The 25,526-nt window shown below is 37.5% G+C and overlaps 4 protein-coding genes and 1 pseudogene across 14 annotated transcripts; 3 read left to right on the forward strand and 2 right to left on the reverse strand.

Moving 5' to 3' along the window:
• LOC119993725 (cytochrome P450 97B2, chloroplastic) lies at positions 1–6,413 on the forward strand. The gene is made up of 14 exons (XM_038840944.1): positions 1–338; positions 858–1,038; positions 1,327–1,434; positions 1,582–1,666; positions 2,267–2,505; positions 2,912–3,085; positions 4,081–4,128; positions 4,258–4,317; positions 4,472–4,558; positions 4,712–4,800; positions 5,160–5,251; positions 5,551–5,612; positions 5,717–5,866; positions 5,964–6,413. The coding sequence occupies exons 1-14, from the start codon at positions 193–195 to the stop codon at positions 6,207–6,209; spliced, it is 1,767 nt and encodes a 588-aa protein (XP_038696872.1). The 5' UTR covers positions 1–192; the 3' UTR covers positions 6,210–6,413.
• Positions 6,414–7,023: 610 nt separating this feature from the next.
• LOC119993380 (protein FAR-RED IMPAIRED RESPONSE 1) lies at positions 7,024–12,171 on the reverse strand. 8 transcript variants are annotated; one of them, XM_038840512.1, is made up of 9 exons: positions 11,100–11,898; positions 10,909–11,001; positions 8,531–10,738; positions 8,398–8,454; positions 8,070–8,135; positions 7,889–7,957; positions 7,731–7,799; positions 7,606–7,653; positions 7,024–7,513 (listed from the first exon to the last, which is right to left on the reverse strand). In XM_038840512.1, exons 3-9 carry the CDS (start codon positions 10,685–10,687, stop codon positions 7,457–7,459), a joined length of 2,523 nt encoding a protein of 840 aa, XP_038696440.1. In that variant the 5' UTR covers positions 10,688–10,738; positions 10,909–11,001; positions 11,100–11,898; the 3' UTR covers positions 7,024–7,456. The 8 variants fall into 8 exon arrangements, with proteins under 8 accessions (XP_038696440.1, XP_038696436.1, XP_038696437.1 ...); XM_038840508.1 differs by lacking the exons at positions 10,909–11,001; positions 11,100–11,898 and adding an exon at positions 12,072–12,171; XM_038840509.1 differs by lacking the exons at positions 10,909–11,001; positions 11,100–11,898 and adding an exon at positions 12,068–12,171.
• An 862-nt stretch (positions 12,172–13,033) lies between these two features.
• On the forward strand, positions 13,034–19,850 carry LOC119993709 (probable protein S-acyltransferase 19). 2 transcript variants are annotated; one of them, XM_038840926.1, is made up of 9 exons: positions 13,034–13,372; positions 15,017–15,130; positions 15,421–15,834; positions 17,009–17,077; positions 17,209–17,280; positions 17,379–17,507; positions 17,592–17,672; positions 17,942–18,142; positions 18,657–19,850. In XM_038840926.1, the coding sequence occupies exons 1-9, from the start codon at positions 13,328–13,330 to the stop codon at positions 19,731–19,733; spliced, it is 2,202 nt and encodes a 733-aa protein (XP_038696854.1). In that variant the 5' UTR covers positions 13,034–13,327; the 3' UTR covers positions 19,734–19,850. The 2 variants fall into 2 exon arrangements, with proteins under 2 accessions (XP_038696854.1, XP_038696855.1); XM_038840927.1 differs by lacking the exon at positions 13,034–13,372 and adding an exon at positions 13,791–13,810.
• Positions 19,851–20,233: 383 nt separating this feature from the next.
• LOC119993711 lies at positions 20,234–20,969 on the reverse strand (annotated as a pseudogene).
• A 155-nt stretch (positions 20,970–21,124) lies between these two features.
• On the forward strand, positions 21,125–25,448 carry LOC119993710 (OVARIAN TUMOR DOMAIN-containing deubiquitinating enzyme 11-like). Of its 3 annotated transcripts, none has more exons than XM_038840930.1 (10): positions 21,125–21,261; positions 21,943–22,144; positions 22,307–22,380; positions 22,847–22,901; positions 23,084–23,173; positions 23,280–23,320; positions 23,423–23,471; positions 23,939–24,023; positions 24,794–24,859; positions 24,991–25,448. In XM_038840930.1, the coding sequence occupies exons 2-10, from the start codon at positions 21,977–21,979 to the stop codon at positions 25,032–25,034; spliced, it is 672 nt and encodes a 223-aa protein (XP_038696858.1). In that variant the 5' UTR covers positions 21,125–21,261; positions 21,943–21,976; the 3' UTR covers positions 25,035–25,448. The 3 variants fall into 3 exon arrangements, with proteins under 3 accessions (XP_038696858.1, XP_038696856.1, XP_038696857.1); XM_038840928.1 differs by having other exon boundaries at positions 23,084–23,158; positions 23,247–23,320; XM_038840929.1 differs by having other exon boundaries at positions 23,084–23,158; positions 23,247–23,320; positions 24,794–24,850.
• The last annotated feature ends 78 nt before the right edge of the window (positions 25,449–25,526 follow it).

Genomic DNA, 25,526 nt, shown 5'->3' on the forward strand with positions numbered 1-25,526 from the left:
TTATTAAATAAAAGCCAGAACAAAGATTGTTGTTAATCTTATACAAAGTGGGAAAAACACTATCTGCACTTCCTCAATCTGTGTTGGGTCTGGGTGTGGTCGGTTTGCGGTGAGACCACAAATACCCGATATTTGGTGAGCGGTTGCATTGGACGCTAATGCTTTATTGTGGCTGGCTGGAAGTAATCGCGAATGGCCACTGTCACTCCGCTCTTACAGCTCTCCTCAATTGTCGCTAATGGCGGTTATGTCCAGAGAAGTGAATTTGGGTTTATGGGTTCTTCATCGTCGAGGACCCATCATCTCTGCTCCAAGCCAAAAGGGTCTTCTCTTATCAGGTGGTTTTCTTGATTCCAATTTCTTATGATTTTTGTTCTCTTTTTTGAAAGAAAAAGAAAGAGAATTTCTCGTAGTGTGTGTTTGGTGATGAAGAATTCAAATTACGGGGAAAGAAGAAGATATGGTGTTTGATTCTATAGGTTACTAGCTTAGTTGATTAATGGGTTTTATATCAGAAAGTAATTGTTACTTTAATATTCTGTTTGGTTAAAGTTTAAACCTGGGAGAGCAGGAGTTGAAATCTTTTGCATTTTTTGCTTACTTTATAACTAAATATGCTTTGGCAGTTGAAGTGAATCTTTCACTGCTTGTATTGGATAAAAACTGAGTATTTTTCTATTCTTAACTTTAGAATAATCTTTCTTTTTTTTTTCCGGTCGTGTTCATCTATCAATTTTGGTTTTATATTTCACCCCCTATTTTATTGTAGGAAATAAGATTTCTTCTTTTAGTGTGGTATTGACAGATTTGTTAATCTTATTGCATTTGTTGTTTATGTACGAATGACGATAATGTAGATGCCAATCAACTAGTACAAAGGAGCAGAAAACAAAAAGGAATCTTTTAGACAATGCTAGCAACTTTCTTACCAATTTGTTAAGTGGGGGGAGTCTAGGCTCTATGCCTATCGCAGAAGGTGCCGTCACTGATTTGATTGGTCGGCCCCTCTTCTTCTCACTGTATGATTGGTTCCTAGAGGTACTTGTTCTATTCACAAATTTTTATCTCAATATATGAATGTGAATGCTGATCATCTACCAAATTCAGTTGTTACTGGTTGTGGTACTCGTATTGGCTATTGATTGACTGCCAAAAGGTTTCAGATGAAGTTGGATTGCTTATATTGATTGATATTTGAGTGAAATCCATCAGTTCCCGTTTCTAAGATTTATGCTGTTAGCTTTTGTGGCAGTTTGTGTTCCTTTTGTTTGTTGTGCTTTGGTTCTATCACTTATTCTTATTTCTGATAGCTATTTGATTTGGCAGCATGGCTCTGTCTATAAACTTGCTTTTGGACCGAAATCATTTGTTGTTGTATCCGACCCTATTGTTGCAAGGCATATCCTCCGCGAAAATTCATTTTCTTTTGACAAGGTACAAATCTTATACATGATATTTACTTCCGAGTTATCTGTATTTTCGTATGGAGAAACATGGTTGACTTGATATTATATCATATCGCATTCCACCTTCATAACGGTGGCTAAAAGTTCATGTCAAGTCTGCTGATTTTTTAATTAGGGAATCCTTGCTGATATTCTGGAGCCAATAATGGGGAAAGGACTTATACCTGCTGATCTTGACACATGGAAGCAAAGAAGGAGAGGTTAGCGTCTTACATTATGAAATTTATATTTCCATTTGCTCTTCTCCTAAGTCCTAATGGCAAATGGTCAGTGCATTGTTTTCTTGGAGAAAGCAATCTATAATATATTGCTCTGTGCAGCCCAAATAAGAGCACTATGATTAGAGGATCATAGTATGGAGTTGAAAATTGATTTATTTTTCCGTGAAACTTTCTAGGAAGTAGGAGCCCATAGGCGCTCTCTTTTCGCTCCTAAATTTGTTGTGTTACCTTTTCCTACTGGATCTGGCATTTATACAATTCCAGGTCTGAGCTCAGTGGACCATTGTTCAATGCGTATAGTGCAAGGGTGCAAAGTTTGTATAGCCACAACCCTCTAGCGTGGACATTGTGCTATATGCCTATATCTATTGGATCTAAGTACATTTTGCTATATCTATTGGATTTAAGTACATTGTGCTATATCTATTGGATCTAGGTTGTATATGGCACTGCATAGTTGCTGTACTTGCTTGGGATATTTTTGATGCAATCAAACTTAAGTAATATTATTTGGCATGAAAATTTCTGTGACTATTAGTTGTTGAAGCTTCTTATGATTTGTTTCAAAATAATATGCAGTAATTGCTCCTGCGTTCCATGCCTTATACTTGGAAGTTATGGTTAAAGTATTTACGGACTGCTCACAAAGATCAATTTTGAAGTTTGAGAAGTTACTAGAGGCCAACGACTTGCATGGGGAAATGGCAATTGAGTTGGATCTTGAAGCGGAGTTTTCAAATTTGGCTCTTGACATTATTGGGCTTGGTGTCTTCAACTATGACTTTGGTTCTGTTACAAAAGAGTCTCCTGTGATAAAGGTTTGTATGTTTGAAGGAAATTCTGTCATGATTTTTGAATGCTGCAATTTTTCATTCTCCTATTTGTTTTGACGATCTGCTATTTTATTTGGTACTGTATGTGTAACACAGAGTATAGTTTAAATGGTTTTCTAATGAAAAATCATAGTTTACTTGCTTTTGTTTGTGAAGGGGATGATTCAGTGTGAGGGGAACATGTGAATTTAAAAGATGCTATTGCCCCTTGCTTCTATGACTTTAGCAACAGGGAAATGGGAGCTACTGGAACTCAGAATGGTGTTTATTTCATTGCATATTGTCATCTTCATATTTCAGCAATAATTTAACATTACAATTGTTCACTCTTAGTACGAGCTTATTAAATGGTAAAAATTCATGATTCACTCTTTTTGGAATATGTTTGTAGGCAGTGTATGGTACTCTTTTTGAAGCGGAGCATAGGTCAACTTTCTACATTCCTTATTGGAAAATTCCGTTGGCAAAGTGGATAGTACCAAGGCAACGGAAATTCCAGAAAGACCTTAAAGTTATCAATGACTGTCTTGATGGGCTCATCAGAAATGCAAAAGAGACAAGACAGGTGAGGAAAATATATAAGCTGCAAGATGGATGTGAACGTAGAATGTGTTTGAGAAAAAGAGATTGATGTTTTATCTATGATCTGCTTGACGAATATTTGAAATTTTGACTTCCTTCAACTTTCGATTTGGTCGTTTGGTTCTGAGCTCAAAAAGTTTGTTACCATTGGATGTGGAGAAAATGACGTCTGTTATATTTTCATTACATCTGAAAGTTGTATATCATGAAGCTAGAATCTCTTGGTCTGGACAACAATAGAGTATAATCACTAGATACCAGTCTTTAGTATGTTCTTGGGTAAGAGGATATTGACTGTGGGCTTTCAAGGAAAATTGAAAAGGATGGGGAAAAGGAAAGAAGAAGGGAGTGAGCCTTTGGTAGCAGTGAAAATTAAAGGTTCCAACTCTTCTGGCCATGGAGAATCATGGCAACCCACTCATAGTCAGCAACAAGAGGGATTCCTGATTGTTCCCTCAATATGAAGATGCAAAAGTATAAAACTGATGATATAATCACTCAAATTGGTGAGAGTGCAAACTAATTGTGGTGTTATTGTGTGCACATGTGTAAAGGCACTAAGGCAGCGAGTAATTTCTGATTGGTTGGTGAAAATGGAAATCAACCATGAAACCCAAATGACAGATTTACCAATGCAAGTGATTATGGGCATGAATTATGCATGTATTGATCTCACTTTGTGTTAAGCCTGTATCAGGTATTAAAAATCGTTTTGGCTATATTGCAAATCAAATGAGTACCAGTAATTTGGATGAGTTTACAATGCAATACGAGTTGTAAAATGCAGAATTGAATTTTTTTACCCCCATATCACCAAACTATTGCCCATATAATTGAAACACTTTTCCAAATATATTGTTATATAATGCATGGAATTGCTGGGTGCTGTCCAACTAACTTAGTTTCTTATAGTATCTACGAGATTCAGTTAATATATAAGGACTAATATACACAAATTCATTTCAACTTCTATGGCAGGAAACTGATGTTGAGAAACTGCAGCAGAGGGACTACTTGAATCTGAAGGTATGAAACTGCTTCTTCTGACAAGAAGATTTCCCAACCACTTGCTAACTGGTTGTGATGATTGGTTTTCATAATACTGAAGCTGTGGAAAGTCCATCAAGTTTTAATTTGTAACTTTAAAGCTTTCAGGATGCAAGTCTTTTGCGCTTTTTAGTTGATATGCGGGGAGCTGATGTTGATGACGGTCAGGTAAAATGTTTCTTTTTTGTTGTTTTATATTTTTATTTATAGTATATAGGATTTACTGAAATTCATCACTCTTAGATGATTCTTTGTAGTTTTCACCAGTAAGATATGATTTCATATTACAATACTTACAAGGATTTACGGTTTTTTTCAATAGCTAAGGGATGACCTGATGACAATGCTTATTGCTGGCCATGAGACAACAGCCGCTGTCCTTACTTGGGCTGTTTTTCTTCTCGCTCAGGTTTGGGTCTTTGCTATCAACATTTGAATACAACTTTCATGATCAAATGGCAGCTATTTGTGTTTTTCCATGTATTCCTCTTCAAGTAGATATTTCCTGTTTCCAGTAGTCCTGTGTCCATACTGATATGTATAATTTGCAAAAAAAGTGCAGAATCCCTCCAAAATGAAGAAAGCACAAGCAGAGATCGATTCAGTGCTGGGTCAGGAGAGGCCAACTTTTGAATCACTTAAAAAATTGGAGTAGGTCTTCGTGTCACTTACTCCTATAAACTTGTGTACGTACTGGTAGCCACGTTATTAAATTCAGAAATAGAAACACGATAAGCTGAAGCAAAGTAAGGGAAAAGAAAGCGGTGTAGGCACAGTGGAAGCTTTCTGTTTGCTTACAAACATCAATAGCAATGTTGTTACGAGAAACAGTGGATTTTCTTGTCAACGTTCAGTTTTTAATACAAAGGGATCTTCAACAAGCAGAAAATACTTGTGAATTTTGGGTAGTTCATTTTTGCCATAATTTATTGTTTAATGAGTGATGATACATATTCTCATGGTAATTGGTATTGATGCTGATTCATATGCATTTTGTTCCTTGCTTTCAGGTACATAAGACTTATTGCTGTAGAGTCTCTTCGTTTGTATCCTCAGCCTCCTCTGCTCATTAGACGTGCCCTCAAATCAGATAATCTACCAGGTATCCCTATTAAAATATCTTGGGAATTAAATCCTACTGGTTCTTGAGTTATTAAGCTTTCAGTGTAATCTTCCAAAACCAACATTCTTAGTGACTAGTCACAGCCATGCAGTTATCAATCATGGATAATGCATATGTGTGAACAGATGTGTTCCACAAGGTATATTTTGTGCTTGAAGTTTTGCTTTGTATGTTGTTAGTGGCGCACCCGATTTGTTGTACTTGTATTCCACGCTCCTTACTATGTGTTGGATTGATACTTGGGGACATTCGGGTTAACCTTGGACTTCTTTGTGCAGGAGGTTACAAAGGTAACAAAGACGGTTATTCAATTCCAGCAGGGACTGATATATTCATTTCTGTGAGTTGTAGCCTTTAATATGCCTTTATTCCTTGTTGGTTCTCTTGATATTTGTTTCGTTACATTTGGACATTACTCCTTAATGATTTGTACATAAAATACAGGTATATAACCTCCATAGATCTCCTTACTTCTGGGATCGTCCCAATGAGTTTGAGCCAGAAAGGTTTTTAGTGCGAAGGGAAGGTGAAGGTATTGAAGGATGGTCCGGTTTTGATCCATCTCGAAGCCCTGGAGCATTGTATCCGAACGAGGTTTCTTACTATCTAGTATATACTTTCTGCAATTGGTTTGAAGTATCATATTCATATCTTGTTTGTGCTTAGTACTAACTGCGTGTGTCGTTATCAGATTATAGCAGATTTTGCCTTCTTACCCTTTGGCGGAGGCCCAAGAAAGTGCATTGGAGATCAATTTGCTCTCATGGAATCAACTGTGGCATTAACTATGTTGTTGCAGAAATATGATGTGGAACTGAAAGGATCTCCAGAATCTGTCGAATTAGTGACCGGGGCAACGATTCATACTAAGAATGGATTGTGGTGTAAAGTAAGGCCGCGATCTGATCTCGGCGAGCAGAACCCAGTAGCAGCTTGAAATTTTGTCATTACAGGTCTAACTGCTGATAATAAGAGAGGGAAGCAATGTTTGATTGATGATACAGAATGTGTAGGAATATTGTAAATTCATTACTCCTGTCTTGTTCAATCAATCCTTTTTATCTATCAACGAAGTGGGCTTGGCGACCATACGGGCTGCAAAAACTGGCCCAATATTTGAGTGTACGAGTTGGGCCTGCATAAGGCCTTTGGGCCGTGCAGTTCTCCTCCTTACATACACCGAGTAAGACACCCAAGAAGTTTTGAGATATTATTAGAAAAAACATAGTAAGAATGCATATATATTTTGGTCTATGACCTTTCAAAAACTTTCTACCATTGATCCTTTGCAAGAATTGCAATGAACAAAACATGTCAATTTTGCTATTGACATAAACCCTAAATATTTTCTTTGCGGGAGCTTGAGTTGGCACAAATTACAAATTCTGATGCAACGAAGATAGGGGAGCAAATCACATAACAATAGCTTAGTAGGTAATATCTTTGGACTTATGTGATGAATGCTAAGATCGAGAGTTTGAATCAGTTGGAAGTGTTTTTTTCCGTCTTGTGAGCCTTTTCTACCCACTTCCGAAAGAGGGGTTAGGAGTCTCATTTTAACTCGCATGGGCTTTGCCTCAGTCTTACTTGTTGACAACGTGGTGTTGACTGTTCTGAGTTCTAACGACCTGAGATTTACACCCACTCAACTGTCCGAAGAGCATGTTGGGCTAGGTGTTTCTCGGTTATATAAAAAAAAAAAAAAACGCAAGGGGAGTAGGTAGGGGAAACCAGAGTCCCTGTCAAGACTAGATCGGTAATTGACGGTAAGAATAGAACATGTACACGAGGAGGGAAACATATATCCTGAGTTCGGTTCCAGTGTAATTGTGTAAATGTATCTTCATCAGCATTCAGCACAATGTTCTTTAAGAATGACTCCTGTTCCAACTATCCTCACCAGCTTTGCTAAATTACAAAGGGTTGCAAAATACTTGTGCTGCTAGCTCTGCGAAAATGTGATGCACAGAGGATGCTGTCCATCTTCATGTTCGGAACGAGTCACCCTCAACTAACGTTTCCTTCACTAATAAATCCATCGCGTAAAAAATAGTTACAGGAATTCTTCCATCCTTGACTTTGGCGATGAACAACTTTCACTTCTTCAAGTGTCAACTTCTCTTCCGCTAAGAAAAAGCTAATCATCCCCTGGATTTACTTTTCTGATTAGCGCAGATATTTTTGTTATTCATGTCTTTCTCCGCTGCCATGTAATTGCGAAGATCTCAAATGGGACTCATCCTGAGTATAAAAAGAAAGTTCATCTGGTTAAAACCCAAGTACAAAAAAAAAAGTGCCATTTACAAGGTAACAAGTTGTTCTGCGAAACTAACCTGTAAGCTATAACTAAAGCTAGTTGGAGGTCGAAAATCCAACTGTCCCTACACGAATAATTCACGTGATCAGGGAGTTTCATAATCTTAAAACAAAGTTGCAATGTGATTATAAGATGTTATACCAGCCCATGCATGCTCTGCTGTGTCCCAAAGAAACCATCATGGCTCGATGACATTGAATTTAACTGTCCCTACAAATACATAAACCCAAGAAGGTAGTAGATACACTACAAAACGTAAATATAACAAGCTTTTACAGGTATACATCATCATGACTTACCAGCCCCTGCATGCCCTGTTGATTTACATAATAACCATCATGAGGTGGCTCCATTAGATTTAACTGTACCTAAAATAAACCAAGTTAAAAGAACTCACACTTGCAACTACATTATATTGAATTGTTAGTCTTAGGCTTAGCTTATAGAAATGAATTCAGAAAAGAACAAGACATGCAGTACCAATCCCTGCACATTCTGTTGTGGATAATAGGCATTAAGAGTTATTCCATCTGAGCTTAAAGTTTCCTACAACGAAAATAACCCACATTAAGATTCATAGTCATTCAGAGAACACGTATAAACCATTTTCCAGATCTAAGTCACACTTGTGTGATTAAAATTCCATATAAATTAAGTAGGTATAAAAAAACATGGCGGGTTCTCTCGATTGCATGTTGACTAAAAGAACAATTAGGTTCGATGTGTTTGTTTTTTTTGGCTTAATGAAAGCAATTCAAGTCATTTTCATATTGAATCTTTTGATTGCATCATAATTAGGAGGACAAACCATTTGCTGCAAGCCATCTTGTGCCTCCACAAGCATCACATCTGCCTCTGCTTGTACCTGAATTATAAGGACGACTTAATGATTTACTATTGCAGAATAAACAAAAAGGCTAAACATCAATTCAATAACTAACCTTCCTTTTCCTAACTGTATTCTTCTTCTTACTTGATTTGGCCACAGCATTTCCTCGGTTGTCTTCTTCTACTTCACGAATAGCAAGAGCATGACTGGTAGATTCTATAACACTGTTATTTGAGTTATTCACATTCACACAATTCTTTAGAGCTTCTACTAGTGCACGGAGTGTTATATTATAACTCTCCTCAGATAATGATCCTTCTTCACTCAATTCAATGGCTCGTTTACACAAATCAGTGTAGCGTTGCACCCTTGTCTGTTTGCGTCCTGTACCTTCAGTAATCAACTGCCTGCATTTTGCGTCCTTTGTCCATCTAGTCAAGATATATTGAGGTGGAATGTTTGAAAGACCACAAATTTGGAGGACAATCAATGCATGTCTACATAGATAACCTTTGTATTCAAACAAATGGCAGAGACAAGAAACCTCCGACTTCGCTTCATTCCATGACACCATAAAATATTCATCCTTTTCGCAGTCTTCAACTGTAAATGTTACATTTGGTCCATCTTCACTTTCCTTTTTAGGATGGCAACCAACTACACCCAAAACCTCATCTTGAAATTTTTTGAATATTGCATGAGTATAGACTGTTGACATTTGTTTTTCCCAAGGTGAAGGAGATTTCAGTGCAGGCTGTTTGTGCAAAGTGTCAAAATCTGCTATGGCTTCCTCCTCATACCTGTTTTGTAGAATAGTCGCATATTGTTTCACAAACTCTTTCAGGGTAATTTTCTTATGGATGTATTTATCAAAGAAAGAGTTCATGCTTCCAGAGCGTTGAGTTGTAGACATTCCAGCCAAAAAAATATCCCTCACATATGTAGGCACCCACATTTTGCGATCATCGTACAATGACTTAATCCACTTTTCATCTTGAAGTTCAAATCGAGTGATCATTTTCCACCATCTCAAATCAAACTGTTCATCTGTCCATGATTTGAAGATGCATTTGTTGAATTTTGGTAAAAAATTTCCATGCCGTTTGATTACAGGAGCAAGAGCTTCAGGAACCTTTTCCATTATATGCCAAAGAGAGAAGCAGTGATAAGTGTTCGGAAAGACTTCTTTAATGGCTGCCTTCAAAGCATTGTCATGATCTGTGAGTATAACTTTAGGAGCTTGACCACCCATTGCTCTAAGCCAACTTTTCATCAACCAAACAAATGTTAATTTGGACTCATCTGCAACAAATGCACATCCAAGTAATAGAGTCTGGCAGTGATGATTCACCCCAACAAAAGGAGCAAATGGTAATTTATCATTGAATTTAACGTAAGTGGTATCAAAAGAAACCACGTCGTTAAAACTAATATAGTCATTCCTGCTTTTGGCATCAACCCAAAACAAATTTCTCAGTCGCAGCTCTTCATTTAAATCTATTGCATAGAAGAAGTTGGGATTCTCCTTCTTGATACGCTTAAAATACTCGAGCATAGCTTGGGCATCACCCTCATCCAGAGCCAAGTGCCTCCCTTTATCAAACTGATTATTTGTGTCGCCCTGAACAAAGCTAGAATTTTGATACCCACCAGAATGCCTTGACATCTCAACATACATCTTTCTTGTCCGTTCACTGACAGCATGCAAAATGTCTATATTATTCTTTTCAGCCAATTTTACATTCCTATGAATTCGAAAATGATATGCTAGAGCTGGTAGAAGCTCATGATTATGCTCCTTGACAAATTCATGAATAATCCACTTTCCATCTGGCCTTCTCTTAACATGCATGCTGGCTTTGCAGTCCGTTTTTTTCACACTTGATCGACGACTGTTGCCACTATCTGTTTCTGGCGTCAGTCCATATCTGGAACATGCAAATTTGGCATCAATAAATTCTTTTGACTTCTTTGAACGGCGACTGTTCTTAATCGAAGTGATGAATCCCATTGACTTGGCATATTCTTGATAAAATGAGTACGCTGTCTCATGTGATTCAAATTCAACGCCATTGTGCGGCTCAAAATCTTTGTCCCCTTCAAATTCTACGACAGCTCTTCTGAGGGAAGAAGCACCCAAAGCATTCAGATCATGCACTTCATTCATATCAACCATGCTTTCATCCAATCTGTCACCACCATGAAGATTGTCTTGGCAATGAATCACACTATCAACCACCTTTTCACTCCTTTCCATCCTTGTAACCATTTATTTCCATGAACAAAACCTACTCATTGTAACCAATCATTAAAACGGTTCCTGGAAAAGAGAAAGAAACAAGAAAAAACATTTAAAAGTCTAGCATTGTGGAAATAAGAACAAGAGTTAATGTTAAACTAGATTCAAACTCAAAAGTCTACTATTAGCAACATTTGTCCGAGTTCATCTAGCTAACATAATAATGCTCACATGTTGCTAGAAGTTCAAACCTCTACAATTATTTCTGTTTCGTTTCTTTGTTGGCACTGATGACTCACACATCCTCGGTATCACCTCTTTAGATTCTCACTTAACAGTTAACACTAAAATAAACAAATAAGAACTTAAAATAGGCAACATGTAAGAATATTATCTCATTTTGAGAGAAATGCAACAAAAAAAGAGAGTAGGATAACGGAACCTTTTTTATCCCAGCAAATTAACTGCCTCATTCATGGAAGGGCAAAGAAATGCTAAACTGCATGCCCCAAGAGATGATTTTATATAGACGCTCATTAAACAGACACTACAAAGTTTCCCCATCAACACAAAAAATATATTTGAATGTAAGAATCCAACAGGAAAAACATGAGCATAAAGATAAATTTTCTTTCAGAAATCTTGGAGACACCATTGCCACCGCAAACAATTTTAGCCAATATACAAGAGCATAGAAGCCAATATACATCAACATCATAATGTACAAAAGCAAATGTCAATTCACTCGCTCATCATTCTCGTGTGGCACAGTCATTGAATTCAATCCTATCTTACAACAGAAACATTAAATCAATTGCCTATCTTACATGAACTTCACTTCACACATCATTTACTAATCAGTGCAATGCCACCAATTCTTCCTGATAATCACACCTCAAGGAGAGACAATAACAAGAACCAACTCAACTACACCAATCTACTTGCTATCATAATTACTGAAACTGAAAAAAATACTCATATACACCCCCACCCACACCACCATAAGTTTTTGATTACTATGCAACAAAATTGAGATTTCCGAATTAAGAGACCTGAGTAAATTTAACAGATAAGTTGACAGAGAAATTAAGATCACCACGATCACTTTGAATCTAGCAAAGTACGTCACAGAGAAAGATAAAATTAAGAGAAATCGAGATGTTGCACACGACACTGTTCGATTCTTTCTTCATCCAACAATTTTTCACAGCAACCAAACATGCATCATAAAATCCATTATAAAATCCATTATAAAATCCCGGAAAAAGAGAGAATCCGAAAGGAAAAGAAACAGACAGAGAGGGAAAGAAACCTGCAATGAAGCTGTAAAAACAAGGAGCGAGTGTGGTGATGGCGAGTGGGGAAAGGGCGTTTGAGAACAGAGAATTTGGGGGAATTAGGGTTCAATACTTACATTTTGGGGAATAAATTCCACTCGCGATGCTCACTCGCTTCGATCTGTGCTTCTTTGCTCTCCCCCCTCGGCGCGTTGATTTGGGTTTCCTCTTAGTTCGTGCATTCATTTTGTGCTTATATGCCCGCATGCGCAGCGCGTGCAGATCGAAATTATCGTGTTTTTGAAAATATTTTCTAAAATTAATTAATTTTAGAACAATTCAGCTTGCAAGATAGGACTAAAATTCATATACATTTATAATATTTCGTAAATTTTTCATAACATCGTGGTATTCCAACAATTGGAAACAATAACGTTACTATCAATAACGTAAATAAATTTATTTTTATTGAAATGAAACGCTACTACTAATGACGTCATTGAAAAAGTAACACTAATAACATTATTATTTGGAGTAATGTTAAATGCTATTGTCGAAACAAATTTGAGGTGAATGCTACATTTAGATTTAAAATATGGGAAGTATGCTAAATTGGAAAAAAAAAAAAAAAACTCCAATTTTGACGTCAAAATTTTGCAAGCCACTACCTCCACTAGTCCTTCCTTCTAGGCTCTAGCCATTAAGACAAAAATAGTTCAGGCCTTTTATCAATCAGGGCCCACCAAGCACTTCCTCCACAAATGGGCCTAATATCAGGCTCAGTGTTTAAAGGCCCATGAAGTGGGGACAAAGACAGGCTAGAAGACAGCAGAGCTCAGAGAAAAAAGTATGGTGGTTTGGTGGGGAACCACCATTAAAACACTCTACTTTACCATTTACATAACACAAGACAAGACAGCCTCACTTTCCAACCTCAAAAGCACTCATACCTAAACACTGTATTTGTTTAAGACTGATAAAGTAATCACAAAGTCACAGTCTTTTCTTTCTTTCTCTTTCACTGTGCCTCAGTGTCAACGCTTTTGGGGGTTTTGTCATTTTGCATTTTCTCTTTTTTTTTTTACATTCCTTTTCCTTCTCAGATTCTCACTTTGGACTCTTTCTGAGCTTCTTCCAGAACTCTTGTTTTCTTCCTTTTGTTTTTTTACCAGATAATTAGTAAAATGGTGCAAAAACAGTTATCTGATTGACATTCCTTTTTTTTTTAAACATTTCAATTTTTTATTTTGATTTTTCTTCTGGGTGTTTGCGTACACGGAGGGCGGCTCTCATAGTCTCATTCTCTAACAAAGTTTTCTGGGTGCCCTTTTTTCTCTCTCTAGGTGAGTGAACTGTTAGGGTTTTAGCCTTCTAGGGTCGAAATTGGACAGTGATGGTGAGGAAACATGGATGGCAACTGCCAGCGCACACTTTTCAGGTATGCGACTTTGAAGTTTCTTGATTAACTTTTGGTTTAACACTCATTTCCTTACCTGAGTTTCTCTCAATATTGCGGAGAATTGTCTGATCCACGCTTTGTGAACCTATGTGTTTAGTGTTTAATTCAGTTGGATAATGGGTAATCAGGGGTCTAATCTTCAATTCTTTCTACTTTCTAGGTCATACTAGTTCTTTGATGCATTGTCCTTTTAAGTTATGCTATGTTTAGTTGATGCCTTTAGTTTTAGGTCTATTCAGTGCTCTGGTTTCTACGAATTGAACTGCTCAAATCATATGATGGGGTGCATGTTTTACCAGAATTTAATAAAAAGCGTTAAAGTGACAAATGATTGATTTGTCCTAGAAAAAAAAAAGTGAAGGCGGTCAATGTAGGAGAGCTGGAGGTTGAAGAAGCTTGTGAAGTTGTATATATAAGGTTAGAAGCAGAGATGCGCACTTTATTCCTGATGTCTTGTTGGCTAACAAATGGAAAATTGGGTGCTGCCAATTTTAGATTGAAGAAGTTTTCATATGATTCGTTGATTCTTTCATAGAATAGTCTGTTATCCAATTTTGGGTAAAAAAAAGGGAGATTGACAATCGTGATGGGAAATTAGGCTGGTGGAGACCACTGAGGTGTTACAGTAGTGTTTCTGCATAACTTTTGCAGTTCTTTGAGTTCTGCTGTAGGTGTTTTGATGTAGACAAACGTTATATGTGTTGGTGGCATTGTTGTCTCTATTCTTTCGTTTTCTTGGCTATAGAGTCATGCTCAGTGTGATACTGCACATAAACTTTAGCCACATGGACAATAATCACAGTAACTCAGATAAACCCGTCAGCATTTTTAATTTATATAGAGAAAAGGTCGACAATATCTTTGTCCTGTCTGTCCAAATTGCAGATAGGCCTTTAATGGTGCTAACTGCTAAGGATTTGACTTGGCAGCAGTTCCTTATAAGTGCATGATTTTGATTGCCCATTCTTGAATTTTGGGGAAATTTTGCTATTATGCTTAAGGCCCAAGGCCAGTATTTGTACTAAGCTTTAGTTTTTGCATAATTGGGTCTGCTGATTCATCTTGGTTATTTCGGTACAGTCACTTTCATTCAGACCAAATACCGCTTTGGAAAAACAGTATCTTTTTTTTTTTGGGGGGGGGGGATTCATATGGAATAAATGTGTTGGGATTGGGACTTCACCATGATGCTTTCTTACAATAACTTATGTTCTACACTGTTACTTTTATATTCCATACCATGAGTTGGGTCGGAGCTATGGGGACGGATTGGTTTTCTGCATTCTTGTAACAAACAGAACTTTCTGAAATTTCTCTCTCGTAGAAATTTTATAACATCTTGGGCATAGATCAACAGAACTAAACGTAAAAACTAGTCAAATCTGGAATTTACTCTTTCTAATAGTAGATCTACATTTTAAGATCTTTTACTGATAATTAAGAACTAAGTTGATGGTTCGACGAAACATGTTTCCTAAACAAAGATGGGGTGTGCCAATAGGACATTGAATTTGCAGGCCAGGCTTCTTTATACATGTGTTACTTCTTTGTTAAAGCTCCTTCTAATTTCGCATTTCCAAATATTTTAATTGATTTTCTCAATGCTGATCCTGGCTTGAATAGGTTGTTGCAATTACGGTGTTTTGCTTACTAGTGGTGGCATTCTATGCTTTCTTTGCCCCTTTCCTTGGAGGCCATATCTGGGAGTATGCTTTGGTCGGTACTTACTCACCAGTGGTATGTGTATTTATTTAATCTCTGTCATACTTATTCTTAAAGACGTCATTGTATAGACAATATGACCTCATATTTACTCTCTTTGGTCTTTTTGGACTTTTTTTAAGTCAACAATAGATCAAGATTACTGGTGTAGAAAATTTCAAGTTATTTGGTTTTTTAGTGCGGTAAAACGGATTCATCATAAAATATGTCTCATACAAAGTTTTGAAGAAAATATATCCCTATTTAGATGGTAGCTTGACAAAGATTTCTGTTGCTGCTCACATTTTGTTTTCTTTGTATCACAGGCTCTCCTTGTTTTCATTCTTTACGTCCGGTGCACAGCAATAAACCCTGCAGATCCTGGCATCATGTCTAAGTTCAGTTCTGGTGGATCAAATAAGCCCAATAAGAATCATCAGTTATCAGCAAAGGAACTGCCTAGAAAATTTGATGACATTGGAAGTGGGATGCAATCTTCCCTATCATCAGTTTCTAAAAGCGCCATAGCCGCAGCCAATTCTGGTAGAAAAGGCTCTGTGAGAGAAGTTGGGAATGCACCAGCAGAAGCTGCAACCAGAAAATCATGTTCCGGCGTTGGGGGAATCTTCTGTGCATTGTTTGTTTATGAAGATTGCCGGAAACAGGAAGGGATGGCTGAGCAACAGGGCACTAGTGAAGATGCTGAAGATGCTTTATACTGCACATTGTGCAATGCTGAGGTATAGCTTAATCGTAACAATAATGGTATATAGCTTAATTACAACAATAATCATATGGTAGAAAACCTTACCTTTCCATTTGGCCTTTGTCATTTTGACCGATACTTATTGGCGCCTCTCATTAGTCTCATCTCATAACCTCAAACCAACCATCAGTGCTGTGCTTTTGAGCTCCCCATACATTGCCATTAATCCAACCATAAGCCTGTCATCATATGACATCTATTAGATTGCAAAAAAAAAAAAAAATTATTTTTGGTCTAAATAGGGACTCATCTAAATTCGCTGGCACATTAATATTTGAGGCATTTAGAAGATGAAAAGTGTATACCACTCTTTTAAAAGTTCTAAACATGAGTAGGTATATGATATTCATGTATTAGTAGTACCGAACTATGAGTTGCTTTTGGAACCATCTGACAAATGTTGTTAAAGCACACCATCCAGTTAGCTAGAGACTACCCTGGAAATATAGGGAGTACGCCCAAAAACAGGGGATTTTATGAATTCAGTAATTTTATATGTTTTTAATGAAGAAATCCCAGTGGATAAATGTAAAGCTAATGTATAGTAATTAAATTGGGAACCAGGTTCAATAATCCAATCATTCAATGCAGTTCAATATAGGAAAAATCATGATTACACAATATAATTCCTTATAGAGGGGGCTTGAGATTGAGAATGAAAGTCAGGAGTAAGAATCATAGATAATTCTTTAACTATAAAAAAATTAAAGGTTGTCAATGTAGGGTTTTACAATTGGTAGATTGTTACAATACTTCTATAAAATTGTTCTTAAGGATGCTCTTTTTTTGCCACTGGAGATCTCCTTGGGCTTTTGTGAGAGGAAAACCTTAATAGGATGCTATTGAAGTGACTCAAGTCATCAGGAATCCAATCCTGTTTATTGGGTGCTTAAATACCCCGAGATTTCTCCTTTGACGCTTTTCATGCATCACCGTTAATTTGACGTTGATCTGCTGTGTGACTTTAAAGTTTGTTAGTGTTTGATTCTGAAGTCGATTATTTCTAACCCTAGAATTTACTTATCGTTATGTTCGTGCCTTTTACTCTTTCCAATTCTGCAATCTTACTTATTTATTGATTGAACCTAAAGAGATTGACCATTTTTTGGAGTATTTCTTATTTTCTGTTAATGTCTTCTGTGTGGCAGGTGCGGAAATTCAGTAAACACTGCAGAAGTTGTGACAAATGTGTGGATGGTTTTGATCACCATTGCCGGGTATCTCTTGTGTTGCTTCGAGTGCATCTTAAAGGCACAATATTGTGGATGATCGCTTTACTTGTTTTTTGATCTATGTACTCCTGAGTTTAATCCTTTGGTAGTAACTTCAATCTGTTTCATGCTTGCAGTGGCTTAACAACTGTGTGGGGTACAAAAATTATGTCACTTTTATCTCTCTCATGGCTACAAGTCTCATTTGGGTATGAAGTTTAAAAATATTTTCAATCCGCATAAAAAGGGGAAAAATAATCTGATTGTGAGGCTGATGAATGATGATGACTCTCTTTCTGTGGTTCAGCTTTTGATTGAAGCAGGAGTTGGTATTGCTGTATTTGTCCGTTGCTTTGTTAACAAGAAGAGCATGGAATCTGAAATTATTGACAAACTTGGAAATGGTTTCTCTCGTGCCCCATTTGCTACAGTTGTGGTAATCTCCTATCACATTTGGACTGATGCTTGTATGAGAATTTGTCTGTAGTTTCTTCTGCTAATGTGTTTCCAACCACTGTAGGCTGTATGTACTGCAGTTTCCGTCCTGGCCTGTGTACCTCTGGGTGAGCTCTTCTTCTTCCACATGATATTGATTAGAAAGGTAAGCAGTGAAGAAAATTTTGGGTTTGGATTTCATTTTTCATACCATAATTGTGGTAAGCATGTTTATTTCTCTCCCATAGTTTTGGGTTTGAATCAATACGGCTTTCCACGGAATTTTATATGTATTGGAAGGTCAATTGTCAACTATTTACCAGTTAACATGGGATCAAGGCTTCTTGTGTTGAGTTTGACAACTAAATGGAGTCTCTGTCGGTATGAGGCGTTCTATAGCAATCTGACGGCAAGCCCCTTTCTTGATTTCTATAGGGTATTACAACCTATGAGTATGTTGTGGCAATGAGGACAATGAGCGAGGCCCCTGCTGGGGCATCTGTGGATGAGGAGCTGCCAAATTTTATGTACTCTCCAACAGGATCTACGACCACTGGCATGAGTGGCGGGAGTTCTCTAGGTCTGCAGTACAAGGGAGCATGGTGTACCCCTCCAAGGGTTTTTGTGGATTATCAGGTATTAACATTTTTTTACTTCATTCAATTTCTTCAATTTGTATAATTGTCTTCAACTCTGATGGGTGCTGATATTTGAACATTAAACGTTAATCTTTGATGGGCGGTTCAAATTATTTCAGACCCATTTAGAAAATGATATATTGCACTGTTTGTCGATCAAAGAGCCTTTAGCCCTCTTACTTGTTTTCTCAGTAGTCAGTATGTACGTATATCCCACAAAAACGAAAAGGTATTCAGCAAACCCATGTCCCAACAAATATTAAGGTGGCTACATAACTTTCTTGCTCCAAGTCAGGCTGCTTGTGAGACACGAGTTTTTGTTCCTAATTCTCTGTCTTGGCCTTTTGTGCTTCTCTTTTACTTCCTAATGTTCATAGCTATTTTGTTGACGATACAACGGAATAAATGAGATTTACTTTCTGAACAGTGAGAAAGAATGATATCGATTTTGAGTATCAAGGGGTGGACGTGATAATGGTTTCTATAATTTAACTTTAATATTGCTGGACCAGGATGAAGTTGTACCTCACTTGGAGCCTGGAATGGTCCCATCAACTGTTGACCCGGATGCAGCTAGTTCGGCAGAGAAAGGCCACAAGTTACTCAAAAGGCCCGTTCGTATTAGTGCTTGGAAGCTTGCCAAATTGGATTCTGCAGAGGCTATGAAGGCAGCAGCCAAAGCTAGAGCTTCGTCTTCTGTTCTTAGGCCAGTTGATAACAGTCGTCTGCCAGATACTGAATTTAGCTCGAGTGGAAACATGAGTATCAGAAGTAGTATTAGCACTGAACCGGGGGCAAATAAGGATGTTAAAAATGATCTGAGGTTATCTCCAATGCGAAATTCTTTTGCTCCGAGTCAAGGTAGCCGGGATGAGTATGAAACAGGGACTCAAAGCATTAGTAGTTTTAGCAGTCCAAGCCATATACATGAGTCGGTCACTCTGAGCCCTCTACCGCAGGCACATGGTTTAGGTCGTTTTGGTGCTGCAACCTCTGCTCCTGGCTTTGTTCCTGAGTCTCAATCAGCTTTCAAGGCACTTCTACCTAATGTCAACAATTCGTCATCCTATCCTTCGATAGGTTTTGACGAAAAAATCACGCAAAAGGGGAATATCACTGATCCACTGCTGCTCTCAGCTCCAGCGACTACTCTTCTTAGAGATGTCAGGAGAACATCTGTTGTTTGGGACCAAGAAGCTGGGAGGTATGTCTCAGTTCCCGTGTCTGCATCAGAAACTAGGAACAGATCTTCTTTGCAAATAGGATTACCCACTTCTGGTGCTGAAACAAGTGCTCATAGTAGAAGACCTATCTTGCCAGTTCAAGAGCCTTCATCTTCAGCTCCAAAGGCTCCAGTTCAGAAAGCTGAGAAGCTGATGTACACCGGGGAGTCGATTTTCTTTGGCGGTCCGCTTGTCCCAGTTAGAGAGAATCAGAGAAATGAAAGAGCTTCAGGTTTAAGAGAGGGCCAAGAGAGGATAGCACCGCAGGAGTCTAGATTCAGAAGGGATTCAGCCTCAAAACAACTTCCTGTTTTTGTTCCTGTGGGTTATGAGCAGAATAGTGCATTTGGGTTTAACTCAAAGTAGATTTAAAACAATTTAAGCTTCTCATGAAGTATGTTGCCAGTTTTCATTATAATTGTGGCTTATGAACTCATGACCCCTCACTTCTGCTAAGAATTAGCGCAGTCAAGTTACCATCTCGTTCTTTGATGCATGAAAGACACATTACAACTAATTTCCATAAAGAGCAAATAAAACACAGTAACATATGACTAGATCATAAACTGATAAAACTTTATAATTCTTAAGAAATGAAATATGCTCAGATATTGATTTGAACTTTGGGAGAACAATAGCCCAAAAGCTAGTTAGTTTGTGAGGTTATAGAGTTCAATGCCCATATAAATCCCACACCAGAATCTCATACTTTCAACGTGGGATTGCTCACGCAGACTGACTTTGCACTAACTAGTTCCGATGAACCAATGTCACCACCTTTGTGGCTTGATACTAACTAGTCTCGGACGAACACTGCTATGCCGACGTCATTCCTAGTATCGCACAATTGCAACTGACAGACGTGGTGTAGTCTGAGATACCAATTGATATTAACATTGGGAGAATCAAGAGAACCCGATGCCCATATAAACTCCACACCAGAATGTTATAATTCCAATGTGGGATTGAGTTCATAACAGATATGTCCAAAATATTTATAACCAAGAGGGGTCCAAGACCTTCAATCTCAATAAACTATTACATATAATCCAAACAAACAAATAAATGTATCGTGAAAACACTACTAGAACTCATCATTTGAAAAGACAATCTGATCCAACAAAAAGTCAAAAACTACCAGCAACAAAACCATTCAAAGCCTCATCTTTGTAAAAAAACCACCTGTTCTTGCCCGTCTTGAATCGCTCCTCGAACTTGGCCTTGGTCTTCTTGCAAGCTACGACCTTCTGATCCTTGCTCTGCAAAGAATCGAGGGTCACTGTGTCTTTCAAATCCACATCGCGGGTGTAACGCGTAGGCATCAAGAGTGCTGGTAGTTGACGAGCTTCAAAAAGCATTTGACTCGTGACTTCTTTGCCGTCTTCTTCGCCGAATCCTTCCTGATAACCTTCGCCGGGCACTTCTCTATCCCTGCAACCAAACAGTGGCCGTATCCACGGTCGCGAGTGCCTTCGTCAAAATTCTTGACAATGACAGCCTTGCGGCCGGCATAGCGACCTTGAAGAATAATCACTGCCTTACTTGGTTTGAGAAATTTAACCATGTCTTCTTCCTCTTCCTCTCCTTCCCCCTCCCTCTCTTGCTGCGGTTATGGGCTTTATTGGGCTCCATGTGAGAATGGGTTAAAGGCTTAAAGCCCGATCATTATTGGGCTGGGCTGTATTTGACGTGTGTTTTTATATTGAAGAAAAAACGACAGATACGTGCGCTGTTGTGTAAGCGTGTCGGAGAGCAGAGATTGATTTCTTGTCGGGCGAGAGAGAATGGCGTTTAATCCAAGTCGGGTCGAAGCATTGACAAGTAACCAGAAACCTATCCTCTGCACTAAAGCTCCAAGCCTCTTCGTTATTGCCGAACATCCATCCATATCTGGGTAACTTGAGCCTTCCTTTGAATAGCATTGTTTTGTTATTTGCATCTATTCGAAGTTTTTCTTTTATCCTCTTTGTGGGGCTTCTGAGAAAAGAAAGGGTAGAAATTCGATTTAACGATTAAATTAAAGCAGATTTTGATTCCTTTGAACCTCAGCTGAGAAACCCAAGACTGTTTGATATTGATAATTTTTCTGTCTCAATCGTCTCCATTGTTTGATCAGCGACAGAACTTGAAGTGCTTTGGATTTCTTGTCAAGGCTGACCCTGGGTATTCTTTATATGATTGATGGTTTTCAATGCTGAATCGTCTTATTTTTGATGTCTTTTATATTTCTTGCCTGTTCTTGCTGTTAATCTGCAGTCCTTGTACGTTTCAGTTCCTTAAAGAGAACACAAGGAATTAATAGTGGAGGGAGAGGGGGTGCGCCTTATATAGCACGCATGACTAACCCACACTAATTTCAATCTTGAAAAGTGAATAAATTAAATAACTGCATCTAGAGTAGGATGTAAATGTTAGAAGGGATCTGAATTAATTCTTGTACTTGTGTGATAACGCATTTACTGGTCTTTGATGACATGGTGACCAAGATTATTCATGATTATCATTCAGGACTTTGTATATGTTGATTTGATGGCTTGCTGAATGCATTATAATATTCTATTCAACGTTTTTATAGGTTGGTATTTGTTATATTCTAGCACTACGATAGCATGACTGCAAGTTATAGTCATGCAAGTGCAAGCTCGAGCTCTAGTTTGAATAGCAGCTTTCCAGATACGGAGGATGACCAAATCATAGCAAGCATCTTACAAGAAGATACAAATTCGAAAGCTGAGGGCAAACTTGGGAAAAGACTCTCGCATTTAGATTCCATCCCAGTATGTGGTTTCATTATACCTATATCTATGGTTGATTTTTTTTTATTTTTTTATCTTATCTAATATGAGAAGTATTCATTGGGTCGTTGATTTTAGTATTTTACAGTTTAGAGTTCTTTTGTGTATTGTATAGCTTTACTCACAAGTTATCTTTTTTGACAGCACACTCCCCGAGTTAATGGGGAGATACCTGATGTGAGTGATGCAACCTTAGACCACGGGCCTCTGTCTGAAAGGTTGTTATTTTATCATGAGCCAAATATGAGTCTACTTAGTTCTACTTTGCTTTCTATTAGTCTTTAATTGATAGTTTTCTAAAATGATTTCCTCTCAGTGTCACTTCATTCATTATGATTAGGACCATGAATTGAATTTTCTCTATATATTCAAAGTAAAATATATCTGAAGTTTTCTCTTTGTCATAGCTATACTAAATCTCTTATTGTATATTAGCATCACTTTGACTCGTTTTGAGAAGTATGTTGGTAAAAGAACAATGAAAATGGCTAAAATAGCATTCTCCAAGTCAACTCTCGAATTTTGATTTGGTATTAAGAGTTTAAACTATTACTCAATGGCATATTTGCAGACGTGATCACTGAAGCTATTATATTACCATCTTGCTTTTTGACAATCAAAACATTTCATGCATGTGCCTTTGTCTTTAACTCATGTCATAATTGTTTTTTTTATTTTATCTAGGTTGACCACATATGGTTTGGCAGAGCTGCAAATTGAGGGTGATGGGAATTGCCAGGTTTGTCTACAATTTTGTAATTACAGTTTCTATGTCTAGTTTCTACATATCTATTGAATTTTTCTTCTGTATTTCCACTCCATCCATATTTCGCTTCCCCTTGATTTTCGTGTACTCCTCGAATAAGTTGTTTCCTATCTCTCTTGACATATTTCCGATATTTTTGTTTGCCTCCTGGATAGTTTCGAGCATTAGCGGATCAGCTTTTTCGTAGTCCAGATTACCACAAACACGTAAGAAAGCAGGTTGTGAAGCAGGTATGGTTGATACATGTCTACTGAACTCCTGATTTTTTTTGTTTGTGCTATCTGTGTCTAATAGCTTTCGTTTGTCTTTTCTCTCCAGTTGAAGCATTTTACAAAGTTGTACGAAGGTTATGTTCCAATGCCGTACAAAAGTTACCTGAAGAAAATGAAAAAGTTAGATTTCCGTGAATTTTCTTCCTGCAAAATTAGAGCAGCTTGCCATGAACCTTGATGTTAATGCTTATCTGAATTTTGTGGAACCTTTCATGCTGCTAGATCAGGAGAGTGGGGAGATCATATTACTCTACAAGCAGCCGCAGACCGGGTGAGTCGAATTGTTGTTTGTTTATCTTTATTAATGTGACATATTCTAAACTTCTCTTGAGAAAATCTCATTGGTGGATGACACCAGTTGTGTTTCCATTTCTTGTGCATGACACGGTTATGGTGCCATTTGTTTTGGTGAGATGTGATAATCTAAACCGTAGAAACTTATTACTTAGGACAAGCTGAACTAGCTGTTTTCTTTCTCTTCATAGTAGTGCTTCACATTAGGTGCTTCATGAGCTTATTGCTAAACCTAGAATCTGCCCTGCATAAAACCTACTCATAGTGTGTTAAGTGTTTTAGATATTTGTTTCAGATATTAAGTAGCGAATTCTTCTCACACTTTCTTCCATGAAGTTACAAACCTTGCTTGCATCCTGATCCGTGTTTATCAATTTTTTTTTTGAGTGGATCTGTGTTAATCGTTAGGCTGATTCTTTTGACCTGTCATGAATTTTTCTTCAGTTCGGAGCCAAAATTTGTTTGGTGACATCCTTTCGGGACACTTGCTATATTGAGATTGTGCCGAAAGACCAGAATCCTACTAGAGGTAAATATTCTGCTGTACTGTTTTGTATAAATCATAAATAAATTGGTCAACAACTCAACATAAAAGTCCTCCAAATCTTTTATAGATCTGAATGTTTCTTAAAATTAAAATTTCCTATCAATTTTCAGTAATATGCAAGTAGAGGTAAGGTAGGAGAGTAAGGGAATGGCATGATACTATTACGGTTGCGTGGCAATTTCCTTTAATTGTTGACATATGACTTTAGATTCTCATGTACTCACGTAAAGTAGGAAACCTCTGCAGAAAACTGTAAAAGACAAATCAATTTCTGTTGGGACTCATCACGAAATTACGAGTGTCAACATTTACAGTATAAGCCAGAATCCTATAGCCTAACAAAACGCAAAAGGACTTATTTGTTGTCCAAAATACTTTATGTCAATGCAAATCTTGTACCTACTAAATTATTCCTTCCTAATGAATAAAACATACTCTGTCCTATGAGCAAAGTATTTGGTTTTGGAGTCGCAACAGTCAAAATATGGAATAAGTTGCACTGACAATATATCGCTTGGCATCAGAGGTTCTTCGTGAGAGTCTGTATTAATCGATAGGATGATATACCTCTGAATCAAAGTATATATTCTGTATGATGCATCCTGGGTAATCTATCATTGATTTGGTTGTTTATCTTCTACTGCAGAATCAAGTATCAAATCATTTTAGTTGTAAATGTTGTACTCAAATTTGTGCGTTTCTGCTGTGTATATATATTTGGTGGACATTGACAGCCATTTCATTGTTTCCAGAGCTTTGGCTGAGCTATTGGAGTGAAGTACACTATAATTCGCTATATGCATGCGGGGGTAATGGACGTAATTCTACTCTTAAACTCGTTTCTGACGTTTATCATTCTTTCATGCAATATAAATACCGTTTTTCATCATTTCAACGCGCTATGGTATAGTTGTGGTTTGATAAGATTTTTTTATTCTGCAACTTACAGATGTTCCTACCAGAAAATCAAGGAGAAAGCATTGGCTTTTCTAGAGATATAGGGCATGTGAAAGTCAGGTCAAGTAATATGCACGACACTCAGTGTCCAGCAATGTAAAGCTAACAGCAATGTAACAGAGACAAAACACACAGATGTATCTTCTTCTTGGTTATGCTTGACCAGGATATGCATAGAATCGGGTTTTGAGACATTCTACTTGAGAGAGATTGATGACCAGCCAGCTAATTTCTTAGATTTAATTGAAGAGAGGAATCTGAATTTTAATTTCAGTTATTGTATTTAGCATATGTATATCATCCTCTCCAATTTATTAAGTCGGGGTTACATACATGTCTAATGGAGGAGGAGACCTTGAGAGTCTCAGTTTATGAACTTTTGTGGTCAATTACTTGACCATTAGACCGCACCCCACTTGGATATGTCAAATTTGGTATCCATTTACCGATTCGAGTTTAGTCTCATATTGGATGTGAACTCGAATTTAGACTCATATTGAATGTCGAGTTTCAAGTTTCGTTCTCACC

This window comes from Tripterygium wilfordii, chromosome 23 (genome assembly GCF_013401445.1).
Source record: "Tripterygium wilfordii isolate XIE 37 chromosome 23, ASM1340144v1, whole genome shotgun sequence".
In the NCBI taxonomy this organism is placed as follows: Eukaryota; Viridiplantae; Streptophyta; class Magnoliopsida; order Celastrales; family Celastraceae; genus Tripterygium; species Tripterygium wilfordii.

Bases quoted from the DNA above. Each gene is read 5' to 3' on its own strand.
- LOC119993725 (XM_038840944.1), top strand. From the start codon at position 193: ATGGCCACTGTCACTCCGCTCTTACAGCTCTCCTCAATTGTCGCTAAT. The intron at 1,039-1,326 runs GTACTTGTTCTA...TTGATTTGGCAG, and splicing joins TGTATGATTGGTTCCTAGAG to CATGGCTCTGTCTATAAACT. The intron at 4,129-4,257 runs GTATGAAACTGC...TAAAGCTTTCAG, and splicing joins GGGACTACTTGAATCTGAAG to GATGCAAGTCTTTTGCGCTT.
- LOC119993380 (XM_038840508.1), bottom strand. From the start codon at position 10,687: ATGGTTACAAGGATGGAAAGGAGTGAAAAGGTGGTTGATAGTGTGATT. The intron at 8,136-8,397 runs GTTTGTCCTCCT...TTTTCGTTGTAG, and splicing joins AAGATGGCTTGCAGCAAATG to GAAACTTTAAGCTCAGATGG. The intron at 7,800-7,888 runs GTAAGTCATGAT...ATGTATTTGTAG, and splicing joins AACAGGGCATGCAGGGGCTG to GGACAGTTAAATTCAATGTC.
- LOC119993709 (XM_038840926.1), top strand. From the start codon at position 13,328: ATGGTGAGGAAACATGGATGGCAACTGCCAGCGCACACTTTTCAG. The intron at 17,078-17,208 runs GTATCTCTTGTG...TCATGCTTGCAG, and splicing joins GTTTTGATCACCATTGCCGG to TGGCTTAACAACTGTGTGGG. The intron at 17,673-17,941 runs GTAAGCAGTGAA...TGATTTCTATAG, and splicing joins ACATGATATTGATTAGAAAG to GGTATTACAACCTATGAGTA.
- LOC119993710 (XM_038840928.1), top strand. From the start codon at position 21,977: ATGACTGCAAGTTATAGTCATGCAAGTGCAAGCTCGAGCTCTAGTTTG. The intron at 22,145-22,306 runs GTATGTGGTTTC...CTTTTTTGACAG, and splicing joins CGCATTTAGATTCCATCCCA to CACACTCCCCGAGTTAATGG. The intron at 22,381-22,846 runs GTTGTTATTTTA...TATTTTATCTAG, and splicing joins CACGGGCCTCTGTCTGAAAG to GTTGACCACATATGGTTTGG.